We start from the raw sequence: 17106 nt of genomic DNA on the forward strand, positions 1-17106 counted from the left end.
CTAACCACCTTCCTCTCTCCCTATCCCTCTCTCTTTCTCGCTTTCGTGTCTACGAAACGGCCACAAAACCGTAGTTACGGCACTAATTTCAACGGAATAATTGCGAGAACCTCCAGCCGTAATCCTTTCCGAGCCTCCGAGAACAAACGGTTCTCCATCGCGCTAACAGGCAAGCAAGAGAGTACCTTTCGTGGAAGATGATACAACGTAACGACGATGACACGGCTCGACGGCATAGAGCGTGAGAGGGGAAGGGGAAAGAGAAAGAGAGAAGAGAGAGAGAGAGAGAGAAGAAGGGATGGGAAAGGGGATGCGAAAACGGGGAGAAAATAGCGCCTAGAAAGGACGGTGCAATTAAACATTTTGTTCCTGTTCAACCGGCACAACCACGACCACTTGATCCATATCCTAAGTATAACGTTCGCTGCACTTTCCCTCTCCGACCTTTCGCGATTCCCCGGCTATAATTTATCATTGCAAAATGACGACTCCAGGGGTCGACGAACGTTTGGAATGGATAATGTTATCCGCTTCGTGGCTTTTCACGGATATCCGTGGGAATCTTTGAATACACTCGCGCCCTTTCATCCGCAGAAACACTGTACAAGTGTGTGTGTGGACTAATTGGGCGGGAACGCTCGCTTCTCCGCCAGTCCAAGAATCCTACAAAAGCCATTGATCCTTTTCTTCCTTTCGGTTCTTTTCTTTCAACACAGCGTTGCTTTTCGACATTGCCGAGATCCAAACACCGAGTCGCGAATCTAGAGAACTTTCATTTCGAAATGGAAATTTTCGTGCGGAGAATCGAAGGTTGCAGGCGATTCGAGCCTCGCCGACTGCGTCTCAATTATCGCGTAATTTTAAGGTCCATGGGTAAACCGAACGCGTAAGGTATTAATTAAAGGTGGAAACGATCGGTTGATCGTTAGCAAACCCGAAATGAAATTCGAGTTCTGGTTTTCACGGCGGTTTCCGAACCGGTGAGGAAGAAATCCGTCTTGGAAATAGTTTGGAAACGTCGGAAATACTTTCGAGTTGCCTGCCTAACGACGATATTGCATTTCAACCTTGAGGTAGGTTGAAACGGTGAAATTAGAGTGGTGCTGAGCATTAAGGCGCCTTCTGCTCGACCTCCTCGTCATCTCGAGCATCCGCAATCGCTGATAACTGTAATGGGGATCCTTGACTTGACCGAAGAATTCAAAAGAAGAGATTTCTCCGGACCTGATATCGATTCTGACCCGACGGAAATGTATCGAGTTCACCACCCCGTTACTTCCACCCCTTCTTTCATGCATATTTCACCAAAATTCCAAACTGTTTTAAAATCAGTATGGAAAGTCGTAGAAAGCATTGCTAAAAATTCCAGCGTGCCTTTGATATTTCTTGCGTCTCCTTACGCAATAATTTAACGACTAATAATATCAATGAACTAACCAGTTACGAGCCATAGATTATACAGCTTTAATTTGGAAGCGGTTTCCAGTAATTTCAGTAAATCAACAAAAACCAGCTAAAGTTTTATTTTACGACACGAATCTTTAATATCTTTTTTATCTTCCAATAAATACAATTTAAATGTCGTGGCTGTCGGTCCATTAATTTCTAAAATTTGCTCAAGAATTTATCAGTGCCGATAACCTGCGACTTATAAAATTCCATTAATTCCATTAATTAGGAGATTCTAGAAATTTCGTTTATTTTCTATCTGCACAGAGGAATACAAAAGGAGCAAAGAAACGTATCACGGCAAGATAACTTTCTATGCATCCCGCTGATATCTAGGATCATCCTGGCAATTAAAAACCATTAAGAACATCTCTCCGCAACTGTTCAAACTACAGTTTTGCGGAGTGTTGCACACTAACCGAAGCTCGGACACGTTATCCTGGTTGAACCGAAGAAAATGTATCCTCGGCCCGGAAGGACCAGAATTAAGCTAGCTTCACCAGCTGCCGTTTCTCAACGGAATCGCGTGGGTAAGAAATAAAACTGCTCAAAAGATAACCCACTTCTTCGGTGTGGTAATTGTCGTCCATAAAACCGGCTTTGTGCATCGCGTTCGCGAGATAAAAATTTTACAGATTTCGCGAGCGTTGAAAGCGGTTCGAGGCCGGAGGCTTCAGGTATTAAGGAACAGCTGGGAAGCATCCGGAAACTGTAAAATCGTGTAACAAGCGGCGATAACGACGGCTGAACGAGCCAGTTTACGATTCCTCGCACGGAAGTCGCGGCGAGCCTCCCTTGTTCCAGGCTCGTTTCCGAACACCAGCCGACCGAAACTTAGGACTAGGAACGAAGGGAAAAAAAACGTAGATTAGAAAGACGAACGACGTTGCACGCAACGGATGCATTTCACATTTGTAACATCGGTGAAATTTCTAGTCCCTTAAACACGAGTATATCTTTATAAATCGTTTCTTTAGGCGCAAAAAATTACAAAGCTAATATTCTTCGAGTAATTAACTGAAAGATTAATTGGCTATTTATGACTTTGGATATAATTGTAACCAACATTACAGTAGGGATCGAGAGAAATATAGGCGCTTACAGCCTAGAAATTTCAAAAGTCTTCTAGATGCTAGGTATGCATTGAAAATGATAACAAACATCGCAATGATTGTAATAAATATGAATATTTCGTGATAAATAGGCGAATTTAGCTTATTAACTAACAAAGTATTTATGGATCTGCAGGTAGTTTGTAATCCCTACTCCGAGGATTAAAATCTAAATATCTCTCATCGACAGCTGCATTGTTTCGCGAAATTTTCGTATCATCGTCCATCGATGACAGCCGTATTAAAAAAGTTAAACGTTACAGATATTCCAGGTAGATGTAGGAATCACGGTTGGTCGCAACGAGGCCGTACGTGTCCGCAGCTGTCGCAAACTCTGTATTCGTACGCGAATTCCAACGCGCGTATGGTAGGTGCACGAGCGACCACGTAGCTACGTGTGTAGCCGCATAACTAGTCTCGTTGTTGGAACACGACGAAGGCAATTTTTGCTATTCGTTGCTTGGCCGCAGATCGTCCAACCGAGATATAGTTAATGTTCGAGCACGAGCCGCCGTGTCTCTGAGTTCCGCGAATGTATTTGCACTCGCGATAACGACGATGAATGTCCGCGAGCCCGCGGTATTATTTAAATTTTTATCGTGTTCGTTCGTCGCCTGCTCAACGCAGACGAGTACGCTTAAGAGTTGAATTTGAAGAACGCGAGATATATGGAATGCTAGGGGTCGTGATACTCGAGCAAACGAGGGATAGATACGTTGGACGTTCTATCGTTGATTCGTATCACTTGGAACGGAAGATTCTCATTGAGAACGATCTTATGATACGATCAGGATAATTGCTATTTTAGAGAGACGAAATCAACTTCTACCGTTCGAAAATGAGGATAAAAAAGCCTTAAAAATCCCAAACAGTCCTTGAAATAGTTGCATATTACAGTTACAGTTTAGTATAGTTACAACATAGATATACACAGAGCTGCAGAAGTTTTCCGTGTAATTTTTCGTCTAGTTTCAAATCAACATTCATAACTTGGTATTTACGTAAATTCATATTTTTATGCGGATAGTTAAAAAACCTAGATAAAAAATTGTTTAACATACAAAATATTATAGCAAGTAGCACACTTTGGATGTTTTGTATATTTTTCCATACTACCTGCAGTCTATGCATTTTTTGCAGCTCAAATTCCCCACGACTGCATAAAAATCTGCAATTTATGTATAACCAGAAACATAACCTTCGTAGAATCTCGGTGAAAAGTTACAGCGAAGAACATCCATCGAGGTAGTCATTAATTAGTAACGATTCCAAGTCCATCAGCATGAGCGATCTTTCCAAGGATATTAGTCGGCATATAGCGCACATCTTTTCAAACTCCAACACAATCGTTTAAGAATAAACCAGTCCTACCAGATAACGCAAAGTGATCGTTCGATATTTTGCATGGAATTTACCCAAAGGGTATTAACGTTTTCAAATTTCCGCGATCCTGGTAGTTGGATATCAATGGGGAAGTTCAAAAGATACACGAGCTCTGGTGTAACAGTGCACTGGAGTTAAAGAGCATAACTGACATTGTCTGGCTAGCTGTTATATCGGTCTTTTAAAAGTGGGCCAACCTGGTGCATCCGTCGTCGTTCACCCACCGCTTCTAAGAATACCACGCCACGGATACTCGAATTCCTTCGTGCTGAAATTTAATATTTCTCTTTTCGAGAGGGAGCACGGAAATGCCATTAAACGGGCCGCGAGCAGCCAGCGTCGCTCTCTCATCGAATCGAGTTTGCAAAGGCGTCCCCCGCCCCTCTGACTCGGCACACGCGTCCCGAATGCTGCCTGGAAGTTACTATTTCATGAAGTATGCATGTCTAGCCACATATGTGATTCCATATGTATCGCGCACCGTTCTACCAACTACGCCACCTAAAAATATATTTGGACGAGCGGGGACCGCGTGCCAGCGGGAACGCCACAGACCAAGAAAACCTTCGATGCCTACCACAGCAAACGTGGCAAATAGCAGCGAGTTGTGAAGATTCTAAAATATTAACGGGTAAAACGATGCGAGCGCGTGCGTATATGGGGAAATCTCCGAGAGTGTGCCTCGAAAATAACGTAAGGAGAACGTTCCCAAGAGATTGGTAGATTTCTTTGGAATAATAGAGTCGAAGAATAGGAGGAAATCGGGAATCACGTTGGTTCTATAAATACCAAATGACGATTTGCCAGTACCGTACGGTCTACAGTCTACATCGTAGTGGCCTACAGTGACAAGGTGTAACAGCAACATACTATCCATCAGAGTCGATGGAATTTAAAAATTTCACGCGCGTTAAAAGCGATACGTATCGATTTCGACGAAACGTCATCCTCTATACGCGTCTTGTAACCGCTTATGGCGTTAATCCGTTACACACGTAGTAGATCATTTATAATAAATCCCAATGACACTCGTATTGCAGTTCTTTGCTTCTTCTCATGCTGTGTTATTTTATTGTTATTATACCATTATTTACCATTATTGCTTTATCGTTATACCATTACGTACGCTATATTAGAACAGTATAATTATATTATTGTACCATTGTTTATGAAATAATTTCGTTTACTAACAAAAATACGTTCCCACTTTTTAGTTTCCATCTCTATCTTCCTTCGACGGGTTTATTTCAGGAGAAATATCCTTCCGATTTCGATACGTTCTCAGAGTATTTTGTTTGAACGAAAAATCCATCGTTTGGCCGAGTATCGTAAAATAATACCAAGATCTAAAGTAAAAAATCTCGGCGATATTCTAGGAATTCTTGACGATATCTACCGACTGCAGAGTGTACTCGAGTGGCCGATACCCATTTACGACTTGAGTAACCAGCCATATTATGATGTTTGCTCGCTCTCGCGTTACGTATGTCACATGGCTGTCGCAGATCTCGTTTCGCAGGTGTGTACGCGCACGTGTACACGCACGTGAGGCCGAGCACGATATAACAGCGACAATAGACGTCGCTGCCACTAAATATCCACCACTTATGATATCGTGCACGACTTTAATCGATATTTTAGTCGATACTATGTTTGGTGAAAAGATAAAAGGGTATCGACAAGTTCAAACGACGAATTCCAACACGCGGACTATCGCCCCGGAAAGGCAATTACGTTCACGACTTCTAGTAAACCGTTAAATGTATTTTGATCTCATAGCCGTTGGCTAATGGTTTTAACCCAGTTCCGAACGCTTTCCCTCGGCTAACTTTCCTTCGGAAGAATTAACTTTCCCGGGGATAGTGTAGAGTATTTTCACGGGGACGACCCAAAGAAAGGGAATTATTTTGTCGTCCCGATCTCCGGCTTTACAGCTGTTATACATCTTTGTAATTTCGTCTGTCCGGGGAAATCAATGGAAAAACGAGCGCTCTAAAGACTCGAGATGTAGCTGTGAGCTTCATCGAAAACCTGGCAAAGTTCTATTTAAGTTTATCCTACGGAAGTATGATTTCTTTCCAACTTTTACCGAACGTTGCTCCATTATCAAACTCGTGCCGAGGAAGAGAAACGTTACAGCGCCATTTGTATTCCTTCGTTTGTTCACGATATAAACTACAGTTTCTCGTTAGTACAGTCGTAGTTTGACGATTCGTCGCGCTAAAAAGACACTCGTTCGTTAACGAGTCACGGTGATATGCGATTGTCGAAAGAACACAAACGTCGTACGTGTTCTACGTTGAAGAAACTTCAGCCAGTCCGATGGTTCTTGTTTCAACCCCTGCCGCGTCGTGTCCGCTTTCGTCCTTTGTACGGCTTCGTTCGTGCAGCAATGGAAACGAAGAACGCGTCGTTCTACGCTACGCCATGTGTACTCTGTATCAATTACGTATCAACGTGATTCGCCGAATAGTCAGAAATTTCACGAAGCGTAAGAGAGGCAACAATGATTCGGTTTCGCTCGAAATTTTATCGCTTTTTTCTTCCATTTATCGTCGATACGATTCTGCCCCCTGTTAGCATTTTCCGATTTCATAAATACTTCGAAATTGCCTGTCTCGTCGATCGTAGCCGATATTTTAAACACGAGCCGGATGTTTTTACGACACCGTGTGTCCGGATATAATTAACGAAACGAGGATTTCTATAAAGTAAAAATGAATACCTCTCCCCAACCGGTGGTAAACAAACCTTGCGATACAAACTCGTATACAGGATGCATCATTTGTACGGTGTAAATCAAGTGTGATCAAGTGTCGTACACGATAAAACGGACACGTAAAGCGGCTATTCTAACGAGTGGCTTCTTTCGTTCGAGTGTACTCGACAGTCAATGGCGTTCATTCGCGCCCATGGTTTTCAAAGCGATTTTTTGCATCGTCATTTATGCTTCCCGTCAAACTCTCGGTAGAAATCACTTTATATTTTCCGCGCCGATGGACTACGCTTCTCCACGCGGAGAATAATGCACGTTCCACGCCGAGTGTATCGAATTCAGGCCGGGTTTATTGAAGCGACGTCGCCGTAAAAACAGCCTCGTAGATCGAGCCGCTTTTTATGCATTCGCAAACTTTCGCCGACTACTTCGCGCTTCGACGGCCGTGATATTTTTCTATTGCGCTCGAGTTTCCCCCGGCTCTGATCGCAATAACGTGCAAGCGCGAGGACGCGAGCAAACTACCCCTATTTTTAGGCATTAAACAACTCGTACGATCGCAACCACGTATAAGAGTATCTCTACTTATATATTTCCAAGAGTCTTGGAGAAAAATCTAGGACACATTGTTCCGTTCGACAACTTGCCTATTCCCCGTATAAGACATACATTTGTGTGACTGTGTGTCTGTGTGTGCGCGCGCGCGCGTATGTGTATACGGATAATATTCACCTGACTTTATGACAGCTACTTGAGGATCGAAACAGTCTCTAGGGAAAATTCCAAACGTGTCCGTTATCCTGGAAATCGTTGAATCGACGTCGTCGTCATCCTAGGCCTAGTTCGTCTAAATTGATGTACAGAGACGCGCCTCGTCCTCGTGCGAATAACATCACAGGCCATAATAAGAAAATCCATAACGAGAAGGATAGACACCCTGAGAAGCGAGCGTCGTTATGGAATAAAAACGAAAACTGTTATAAGCGCGGGGTTGTTTAAACTGTAGGGTTGAAGAAGCTCCCGTAGGCCAAAAAACAGGAGCAAAAACAACGAGAAATCAAGAGAACGACTTGGTGGAAGGCACAAACTCTCTGTTTTTCATCTGATCGAAGTTTGAATGCCGTGAACTTGTCATTTTTCTTCCACTCTGAAAGAATTACTGTTTCCGAGGACTGATTGCTTTTTGGAAACTGATTCTCTTTTTTTGGGGACTGACTTTTTGAAAGGAAGACTGAATACAGCTGACTGAATCGAAACCAGTCCTTGCGACTGGTTCGTCGACCGATCTCGTTCGAAGGATTACCTTTTGCTGACGCAATGATCAAATCGGACGAGACCATCTTTGCAATGAACTATTTTTGACAACTAATTTTTTAACAAAAGAGACACAAAGTGACCAGACTGAAGAAGATTATCCTTAAAACTAAGGGAACTACGAAAAATGTCAAGAAGAGACCGGATAGGAGAAAAGTCCGACTCAAATTGACACAGCAGTACGTACGTGTGTGAGTTAAGTAGCGGGTATGCCAGTCTAACGGCACTAATGTACATTTAATGTCTTAACTTTGAATGCGGTCGTGCTCTCGGCCAGAGATAACATCTTAAATATGTTTTTGCATTTACGTAGCGAACGGGCAACTCTCGCTCCCGACCTACAGTGGAAAAAACGCGGCCAAGCCGGGCGCACGGAGACCGCGAGAAAGAAAGTTTTCAACGCGATGGCGATGGCAACCGACGCCTCGAGTCAACGGAGCGGCCCGCCGAGCAAGGTACTTTTTCCAAAAAGGATTTCCACGTTTCCCTCCGCTCTTCGTCGCTATTTCTCTTTCCGTAGCACAAAGGCTACATCAGAAATCTACGATCTCACTGTCGACCAGGGGAATACCAGAAGTTTTTCCATTCGCTGGAACGACGAGAGAAAAGACGTAAGCACGGCCTCCTCCTATTTTCCTCGTACATGAAATTTCCTCTTTGTCCACTCTGCCCCCTCCCCCCAATCACTTTTCTCTCAAATGAGAAGATCCTCGATTAGATCGGATCGGATAGACGAAATAAAAAAATGTTTTTATACGTCGTAAGATTTGATAATACGTCGGAAATGTTTAGTTTCAAACGATAGCGGGTAATTGATGACTCGTATAAGCCACGAGGTATTGGCGGATCGCATTCTACGTTTCGCAGGTGAATCGACATGAAACGCGTATTGGAAAGGCAAACAGCGTGTATCCTCGAATTCCCGAATGCTTTATTCTGCCACATTCGTTTCCGATTCGACGTTCACTGACGACGTAGCCACGCTTCGCTCTGTGGCTTTATATCCTCGTTCACACTTTCCTATTATATATGGCGAGATTTTCTGTTTGAACTGTTGGTCCGGCGAAATAAGTTCCCCTCGCGATGTACAGGGTGCGCCGTTAGAATTCGGACAGAATTCAATTTGTAGTTCCCACCATATTAGAATTCAGATGTTTGTGCTGATTGACTCTGAAGTTAGTTAAATATGTCAATAAGTCTTCTATAACCTCAAAATGACAGAACTCGTTAAGCAAAACCCGGAATACGATAGAAGAGCGGCGATTATAGAAAGTCTTCGCGCCGGGTGGATGCCAAAGTGAATCGGAGGAACGACCGTTGGCTGGCCCACAATCTCGAAGATGTTCCTGTTGTGGGCAAAACCAAATTTCCAGCAAGTGTTCACGTTTTGAGCGTTGTCTCAAGTGAGGGCGACGTCATGCCTCCGCACTTCTTCCAAAAAGGCGAAAGAATCACAAAGGAGGTTTATTTGGAGGTCCTGAAGACAGTAATAAAGCCGTGGATGGAAATTACGGCTTCTGGAAGGCCGTATTTATTTCAACAAGATGGCGCACCTGCTCACACAAGTCATCTTGTTCAAAATTGGCTCTCTGACAATGTGGACATGTTTTGGTCGAAAGATTTCTGGCCTCCTAACAGTCCCGACCTAAACCCATTGGACTATTACGTGTGGGGCGTTATCGAGAGACAAACTAATAAATGCAGGCACCCCAACGTCAACTCCCTACGAGCTGCTATCGAGTCAGAATTCGCGACAATTAAACGCGACCAGTTGAAGTCAGCGTGCTCGCGCTTTAGAGCAAGAATAGAGCAGGTCATAGAGGCAGAGGGTGGTTACATAGAATAAAAGTTCTCAGCAAGGACCCTTTAAATGAGATATAACAACATTTTCATGTGTTTTTGTGTATTGACTTAAATAAACAACTTTCTGCACAAAACTTCTTTTGTCCGGATTCTAACGGCGCACCCTGTACACGTCCCTTCGAACCGCATGAAATAAACTCCGTGGCTAAAAGTTCCAATCTCGCCCGAAATTCGTGAAAACATACGAAACTAGATAAATAAATATGTGAGACCATAGTACGACCCGAAACGTGAATGGCAAACAAACTTTTTTGGATCCTGGAATTATTTATTTATTCTCTAATTTCCATTGCCAGAAACGTGAATCTTTTGTATTTTGGTACCGAGGAATTTTTAGAATCGAGACTCTGATGCCACTAGTCTGACGCGAACGCTTCGTAGCCTGGCGAAACCAGCTACAATGCTGTGGACAACAAAGTTGTTGCTTCGTTAATTATGAAACTAAAAGCATGATACGTTTACAAGTTGAAACACGTGATTGAATTCATTCTGAAAATCTTGCCTCACACACCGTTACGATTTTTAGTCGATCGATTATTATCTCGATGATCGCGAGAACAGTAATACGTTGTTTCGATCGACCTGCTACCTCGATGGTAAAAATTCTGCGACTTTGTAATATACTCGCACGACCATTGGGCTGCCTTTCACGCCACTCGATCAACGAAACCGTACGATTATATCCCAGTGTCTACGGGAAGCAATTTGCCAGGTGTTCGCGACAGAATCGATGGAAACCGACAATAACCACGCGATCCGGTTCGTCGGGCCGCGCCACCGGCCAATGAACCGACGACGATGCGCGTCGCGAGGATTCGAATTTGTCCGGGTTAGGCTCCGTCGGCGAGTTCGTTCGTATGCATAGCCGGCTATGCTGATTGGTTGGCACGCAAGTCGCTGGCACTCTAACCGACAAAGTCCGTGCAGTTGATGCACATAATTGCACCGGTTGCCTGGTTACAGGGCTTCCAGCCCGTCGACGGATGTTGCATACGCGTTGTATTAATATGTATTTAAATTAGTGCCTCAAAGCGATCCCAAATTACTGCGCGTCACTCGGGTAGCTATCGATGCAGGCGTTGCTTCTTCCAACCTCCTTGGGCCGACGACGCGTTCCTTGATCGATGTACTTTCTTACGATAGAAGTAGTTACTTCAAGAAGAAATTGCACCGATGGAATATAGAAAATAACTTGTAACGGTTCGACTGGAAATCAATTTCGATTGCTCTTCTTTTTCGAATTTCATGAAATAGCTAACGACGTTGATCGTAATAACAAGAAACGATGAAAATGGAAACACGTCTAGCTGTCTTGTTTCACGAGACGGTCCAAAGCAAATGACGTAGCAAGTTGCACGGAGAAAATGACGATACAAAAGGCGGTAGTTGATCGTTACGCTGTAGTAAATTTCTTTTATCAGAGGAAGACTTCCAGAAAGGGATGCAACTACCATTTACCGTCAGCGAATGTCATGCTGCATTTTAACGAGCCCGATCGTGGTATAAATTGAAACGAATAACGTTTTAAACGATATTTTGGAAATATATACAGAGATTGCAAATATCGTGATTACAGGAAAGATGCCAGGAATAACAGGAATCGTAGATTCCGAAATATTTTTCAACGGATTCTTACGATGTATAAAAAGCATTGTACTTTTAGTATAAATGTAGGTACAAATAGGCACGAATAAATTTTTAACTTGGAACAGATCAGACGAACTTCAAACATTTTCCACGTTATCCAAAGCAAACTCAGCTACCGAGTCAAATTGTCGATAGACAAAGCCCCGCACCGATTCGATCGAAAAATAGCATTTTTTGCCCTCCTCTTTTAGCCGAATGGCAAACCCTAGCAGTAAAAAAATTAAAAACACCGCAGTGAATCACGGGAAATGGTGCTGTATGTAATTTTAAAGGATTTCCGATAAAGCCTGAAAGTTTCAATATAAACATACCGAAAAATACTGACGTGAAAATATAAATTTCCGAGAAGGAGGAAAGCTTGGAAACGTTCGGATTAAAGTTAATACTACGAACCTATCGTAACTTTACAAACAAACAGAGGCGAGAAATATCGTAGAATTCGTGACAAGATGGCCACTAGACGTGTCACGTCGTTTAAAACTTGGAAAGTAGCTATCGAGGCAACCCGACCATTTACCTCACGATGCTTTAATATATCTTGTTCAACGGGATGGTGCCGAAGAGAAGCGAACCACCTTCTTATTTAGCGATAATTACGAGTTCCTAAGCCTTGGTTGGCTGTCTTCGTGATCTTAAGACCCCTTACGTCCCTTCCATCCGCTTTTGCCCCATTGAACGAGGAGCCTCGATAGCAGGCAGAGAGATTGCACGTTGAATGGAAAATTGATTAACCTTACCAACACTAATGGACAATACGTTTTATCAGCATTTACCGATAACTTCTACTTCTTCGCCGAGTTACTTACACAGCAATTTCTCTCGCGTGCATATCCGCGGTTACATTTTGGTAACACGTAACTTTCATACCCCAAACTAAATTTATACCATTGGTAGAAATTATTCAACATAATCAGTCATCCTTTTCGTCGACGAGAGCTCTGTTAACTGGAACAACTAAATGATTCACAAAGAGCATCGATTCCCTAGCCGACGAATATCTACCAAACAGTCGAACGTTCATCGTGTCGTTTCAGTGATTCTTTTTACGAGAAACGTGCATTATAGGTTTTCTCCAACTATTTTTCGCATAAGCTGCATAAAACGTGCTTTAATGAATATCGTCGCCGAGTAGTGGCGCAGTGCAATGAAAATCTCGTTTTTCAAGGGGTAGTTAACGCGTGTACGCTGCTACTGTTGGATACGTTGCGTCGATTTAAGTACCTAATTGTGAGTAGTGTTGTAACGCCACCGCTATGCTTTTACACGTTTCAATAAAAGACGAAAAATAAAAATAAAAAAAGACGGCAATGGACGATGAATTAAGAAAAAATAAAATCCATTGCTCGAAACAAAGAAATTCGTGATGAAAAAATGTGTAATTTTTTATGCGTAGCAGCCTACCAAACCTTTGATATTTTTATAACGATGGATTTGTTAGATATTTTCACGTTTAATAAATTGGCAAAATATAGTTAAATTAAAAGGAACGATAAGAGAAATACGTTGTTTCACGACAAATATCGAAGGATAAGGTCTGCGTGCAGCAATTAGGAGCGTATATACATTTGCCCGCGTATTATATAACGCGGCACGTGTGCTGGAAACAGCGTCTAAGAACCAAAAATGAATGTTCTCGATGAAACTACCATCGTTATCGAGGCAGTCACGGAAACTTGGCCGACACAAACTTTTGTAAACTACAGATTGAAATTTATCGAATTATCTTCCGCCGATGTAACTAAAATCTGCTAGATGTTTTATACCAATACAAAAGTAACGGATCGTACGAATCGTCGAATTTTTCCCGCGTTTCCAAGACGTCCGTTTAAATGGCTCGCGAGCACCGTTCAGCTGTCGCAGCTAAATTCCAAGGAAGTCTGCGGTGCGAATCTAATCGAAATATAATACTAATTTACTTGATATAAACCGACATTATTTTACCCGGCGTAATTATTTACACGAGCATTCGTAGTTGCTACACGTTTCCTTTATAATTACACGAATTCCATTAGCGCCGGCTGCTATAGATCTAACGCGCGTTACGCGAATCACTTTTCTTCGCCGCGATCCTCGAAATTACAATAGATCTCTGCGCAACCGGCCGAATTAAAACGTGAATTACGCTCGCCGTTTTTTCGAACCGATTGTTTCCTAAATTTCGATCGAACGAGCGACAAAAGCTCGTACGAGAAATACGAAAAGCGTTGACTGTATAGGAAAGAACGTTTTGGTTACCTTGGCACATGACGGTGATGATGTGAAGTATACTGATGGTCAGACACGATCTTCTTCTCTGATTGTTCGCCATTTTATCGCCGTTCCACGTCTTGCACCTCGAAGCTTATCTGCGAACAAGGATTACGCGAATATATGTACTCAACGTGGCGATATGTCACGGACGCTAGAGCATTTACTATTCTAAAGAATTCTAAGGTTATCAAAGGATGGAGGAAAGCTGAACAAACGATCGATCGATACGCGCCGTTATGAAAAGGATCGGAGGTAATTAATAAATAAGCCCGGGTCTATCGTCGAGGGTGCGATATCGAGGTACGCAGCAAGCGTGACAGGAATATGTAAATACGCATCCATCTAGTCTAGGATGCACATCCAAATGCATATGCACCGTATCGTTGATTCGTCGATACGTCGGAAATCCACGAGGCCGTGAAATCATTAACGCATGGCTAAGTCAGTGTAATAGAGGGATGCTGTAATTAACGAACACCTAATGTTAATCAGGTTTATTGGGCTGTAATATATGTACACCCACTCGACAAGATAGAGACTGTATTCGCGTGCAGCGAACGTCTACGGGATACGGTACAGAAATCAGTCTCTGATATGGCTCGATGAACGAGATGAAAAGGGGGAAAAAAGGAAGAGTTACAAGAGAGCAGATCCGTGGACTTTTCTCCAGGGGAGAGGAAAGAATTGAAAGAAACGCGATTCCAAGTGTGATTCCAACTGCAGCATCGTGGAAAGAAAGAACGTAGAGAACGATGGCGAGATTTTTTATCGTTTTATTTAATAACGAATCACGGAACGGTTAATAGGTTAAACAAGTTGTGTTGGTACGAGCACGCGGTTAATCTACAAATAAATTTAGATTTAAATTCGATTAATTAACAAAAATATGATATCAACGAGTTTCTTAATTCAATTCCGCGATGCAGTTTTTTTGCTGACGCGAATACACGACTTACGCTGATACGAAACGCTCTCTCGTGACCCGGGAGACCGATATTTCCAGCTAATGATTAAAGTAACACGAACATCGGCTGAATTTATTTTATCGTTCGTTCTAAGGCCTCGCGTATTTATATATTGTGTTAATTATTTACTTGTTATATACGATTTCTCATTGTGCTATCCCGACCCGAAAAACAATTGAGTACGTGCACGAAGAAGAGAGAGAGAGAAACAGAGAGAAAGAGGGAGAGGGAGACAGAGACAGAGGAGGAAAAGGAGAAATAAAGTATTAAAATGACACGTATTGCGTTTAAAATTCTTGCGATTTTGTCGGTAGACAGCAGCTTTAATCGCGCTGCAGGGAAAGTTGGAAAAGTGCAGCTTCGGCGTATTCGCGACAAAAACCTTTTACTCATCCGTAATCTGTAGGCGTGAAATCGATTCAGGGATCTCGTAGTTTGCCGGCGAAAAATATTTTACCAAGAAGCATATCGCGATAATAAAAGAACTCTCATCTCTGAAGAATGTTCTCCTTTTTTCTTTGGTTGCATCTTTCTCTCGTGCTTCAGCGTATCGTTCCTCGTATCAACGTTTATATATAATTCTCGATTAATGTTTTCCACGTCGTATAGTCATAATACGATTTTATTTGCGCGAAACGACATCACGGACGAATAATCTCGATCGTTTAACGTTTCCAGAAGTCTCGTAGCGATCCGCGCGCGAAGATTAAACTTGATTTTACAAATTTCATATTTCACGAAGTAACATTGTCACGGTGATTTTTTCTAGTCGGTGCGCTGAAAGCGTGCAGGCGTGGACCACTCGAACGTTAAGAGCCGTAACCGTGTAACTTGATTCGTTGCGTTATTACAAGTTTTACGAGTTAATTAACGGAGATTTTTAGAGTAATATCACACAGGCACTTTAGTAAAGCGGCTCTTGTTACTACATCACGCTTTTACACATCCACGGCGTTGAAATTACCGGGGGGTAACTCCCAGCTATCGCGCTCGACCCATAATTAGTAAACTCGGTTAACGACATGACGCCCGTTCACTGACGCTATCGTGGCCCGTTGCATTTTTCCTTTCTTTCCTTTTCCTCCTGTTTCGCAAACTCCTTTCCAACCAGCGACAGTCCCTCGTAAGTGTAAAACAGGAAGTTACTCGTAGCCGCCGGCATTATCCGTTAGCCTTTCGTTCGTTACGAATTCCCGGTTAATAAACGTCCGTGAAACTTTCTTGTCGCAAGCTAACGAGTTTAAACAATCTCCCCTAGAAACCCGATGCTCGTCGCCTCGATCTATCAGAATATCGTAACACCTGCCGATCGAGAATTTATAACGCGAAATCCGCCGTACTAATTCATCGCCTAAAGCCTTCGATACGTAATCGACACGGACGAAACTCGTCGGTATCGTCGGATTTCGCGTCTAAAATATTCCACCGCGTGTTGTTCGCGTTACCGATTATCAATTTTCCCTGTTACCGACAAGCTTGTGCAACAACCAAGACGAGTATCCGGAATATTCGTGCTCGTAAAACACTCTCGAAAACTAAATCGCGCGAAGAACACATATACTACGCGTGTACCGGACAGATCGGAGCCTGGGGCAATCAGAAAATTGTTCGATCCTATTTTTCCCACACCCTAACGAGTGTTATATCGTTTTTACGAGAATGTTTACCGATAATACGCCAAAACAGCCGTACTTTTTAACGACACCGATTGTTTAATCCAATCGGACAAACGGCCTTTAGGTCGGACTCGCAGCGAGCGCCGATACGTCGGCTCGCATCGGTCTGCAACGAGCTGCTGCCGCTGCTGCTGCCCGTCCAGATTTACGAGGCGATTTACAAATTGGCGGTTATTGTGCCCCGCGCGGAAATCAAACTGTCCTGTAAATCAAAACGTCTGCCAGCGTTCATTAAACGTCAGGCAAATCCCGGAAATCGGTCGTCGCAACTCGACCCACCGCGGCCTGTCCACCGCCTCCACCTCCGTCACTGCTGCACCCTCTCTTTCTCGACCCACTGCGTTTCCGTTTCCGCCGGTAGTCTCCGCGCGCCGATACACGCACCACGCCAGACCATAACCAGGCTAAAGCCAGGCCAGAGCCAGACATTAGCGTGCGTCCTCAATTCACCGTGCATTCGTTCGCAAAAAGTCGTAAACCATTTTTCCTCTCTCCCTTCCCTCTCTGCCTCTCCACTCTTCCGTCCTGTGTACACGGCGGACAACGAAATAACTGAACATACGCGCGGAGACCGAAAGGGCGTCGTCGAAAATAATCGTTTAATCTGCGCGCCTGCGACGAAATCCCGATTTAGTCTGTTTCCGACGTCGTCGGTTTATTTTTACAGCGGACGCTGGTCCGTTAAAGAGATTGCTTCTCGTTGCTCGCTTGCCCATGAATTTGAATTAACA

General features: G+C 43.3%; 1 protein-coding gene across 7 annotated transcripts in view; it reads right to left on the minus strand.

Moving 5' to 3' along the window:
• LOC132910947 (lachesin-like) overlaps positions 1–17106 on the minus strand; it is a 279347-nt gene that overhangs the window by 221975 nt on the left and 40266 nt on the right. For 6 of the 7 annotated variants that reach the window (XM_060967160.1, XM_060967159.1, XM_060967158.1 and 3 more), the window contains one exon: positions 13720–13829. The exons of the other annotated variant lie outside the window; for it this stretch is intronic. In XM_060967160.1, the coding sequence (XP_060823143.1) occupies positions 13720–13792 (73 nt within the window). In that variant the 5' untranslated portion in view covers positions 13793–13829. The remainder of the gene's footprint in view (positions 1–13719; positions 13830–17106) is intronic. 7 annotated transcript variants of the gene reach the window in all.

Source organism: Bombus pascuorum, chromosome 9 (genome assembly GCF_905332965.1).
Source record: "Bombus pascuorum chromosome 9, iyBomPasc1.1, whole genome shotgun sequence".
NCBI classification, from domain to species: Eukaryota; Metazoa; Arthropoda; class Insecta; order Hymenoptera; family Apidae; genus Bombus; species Bombus pascuorum.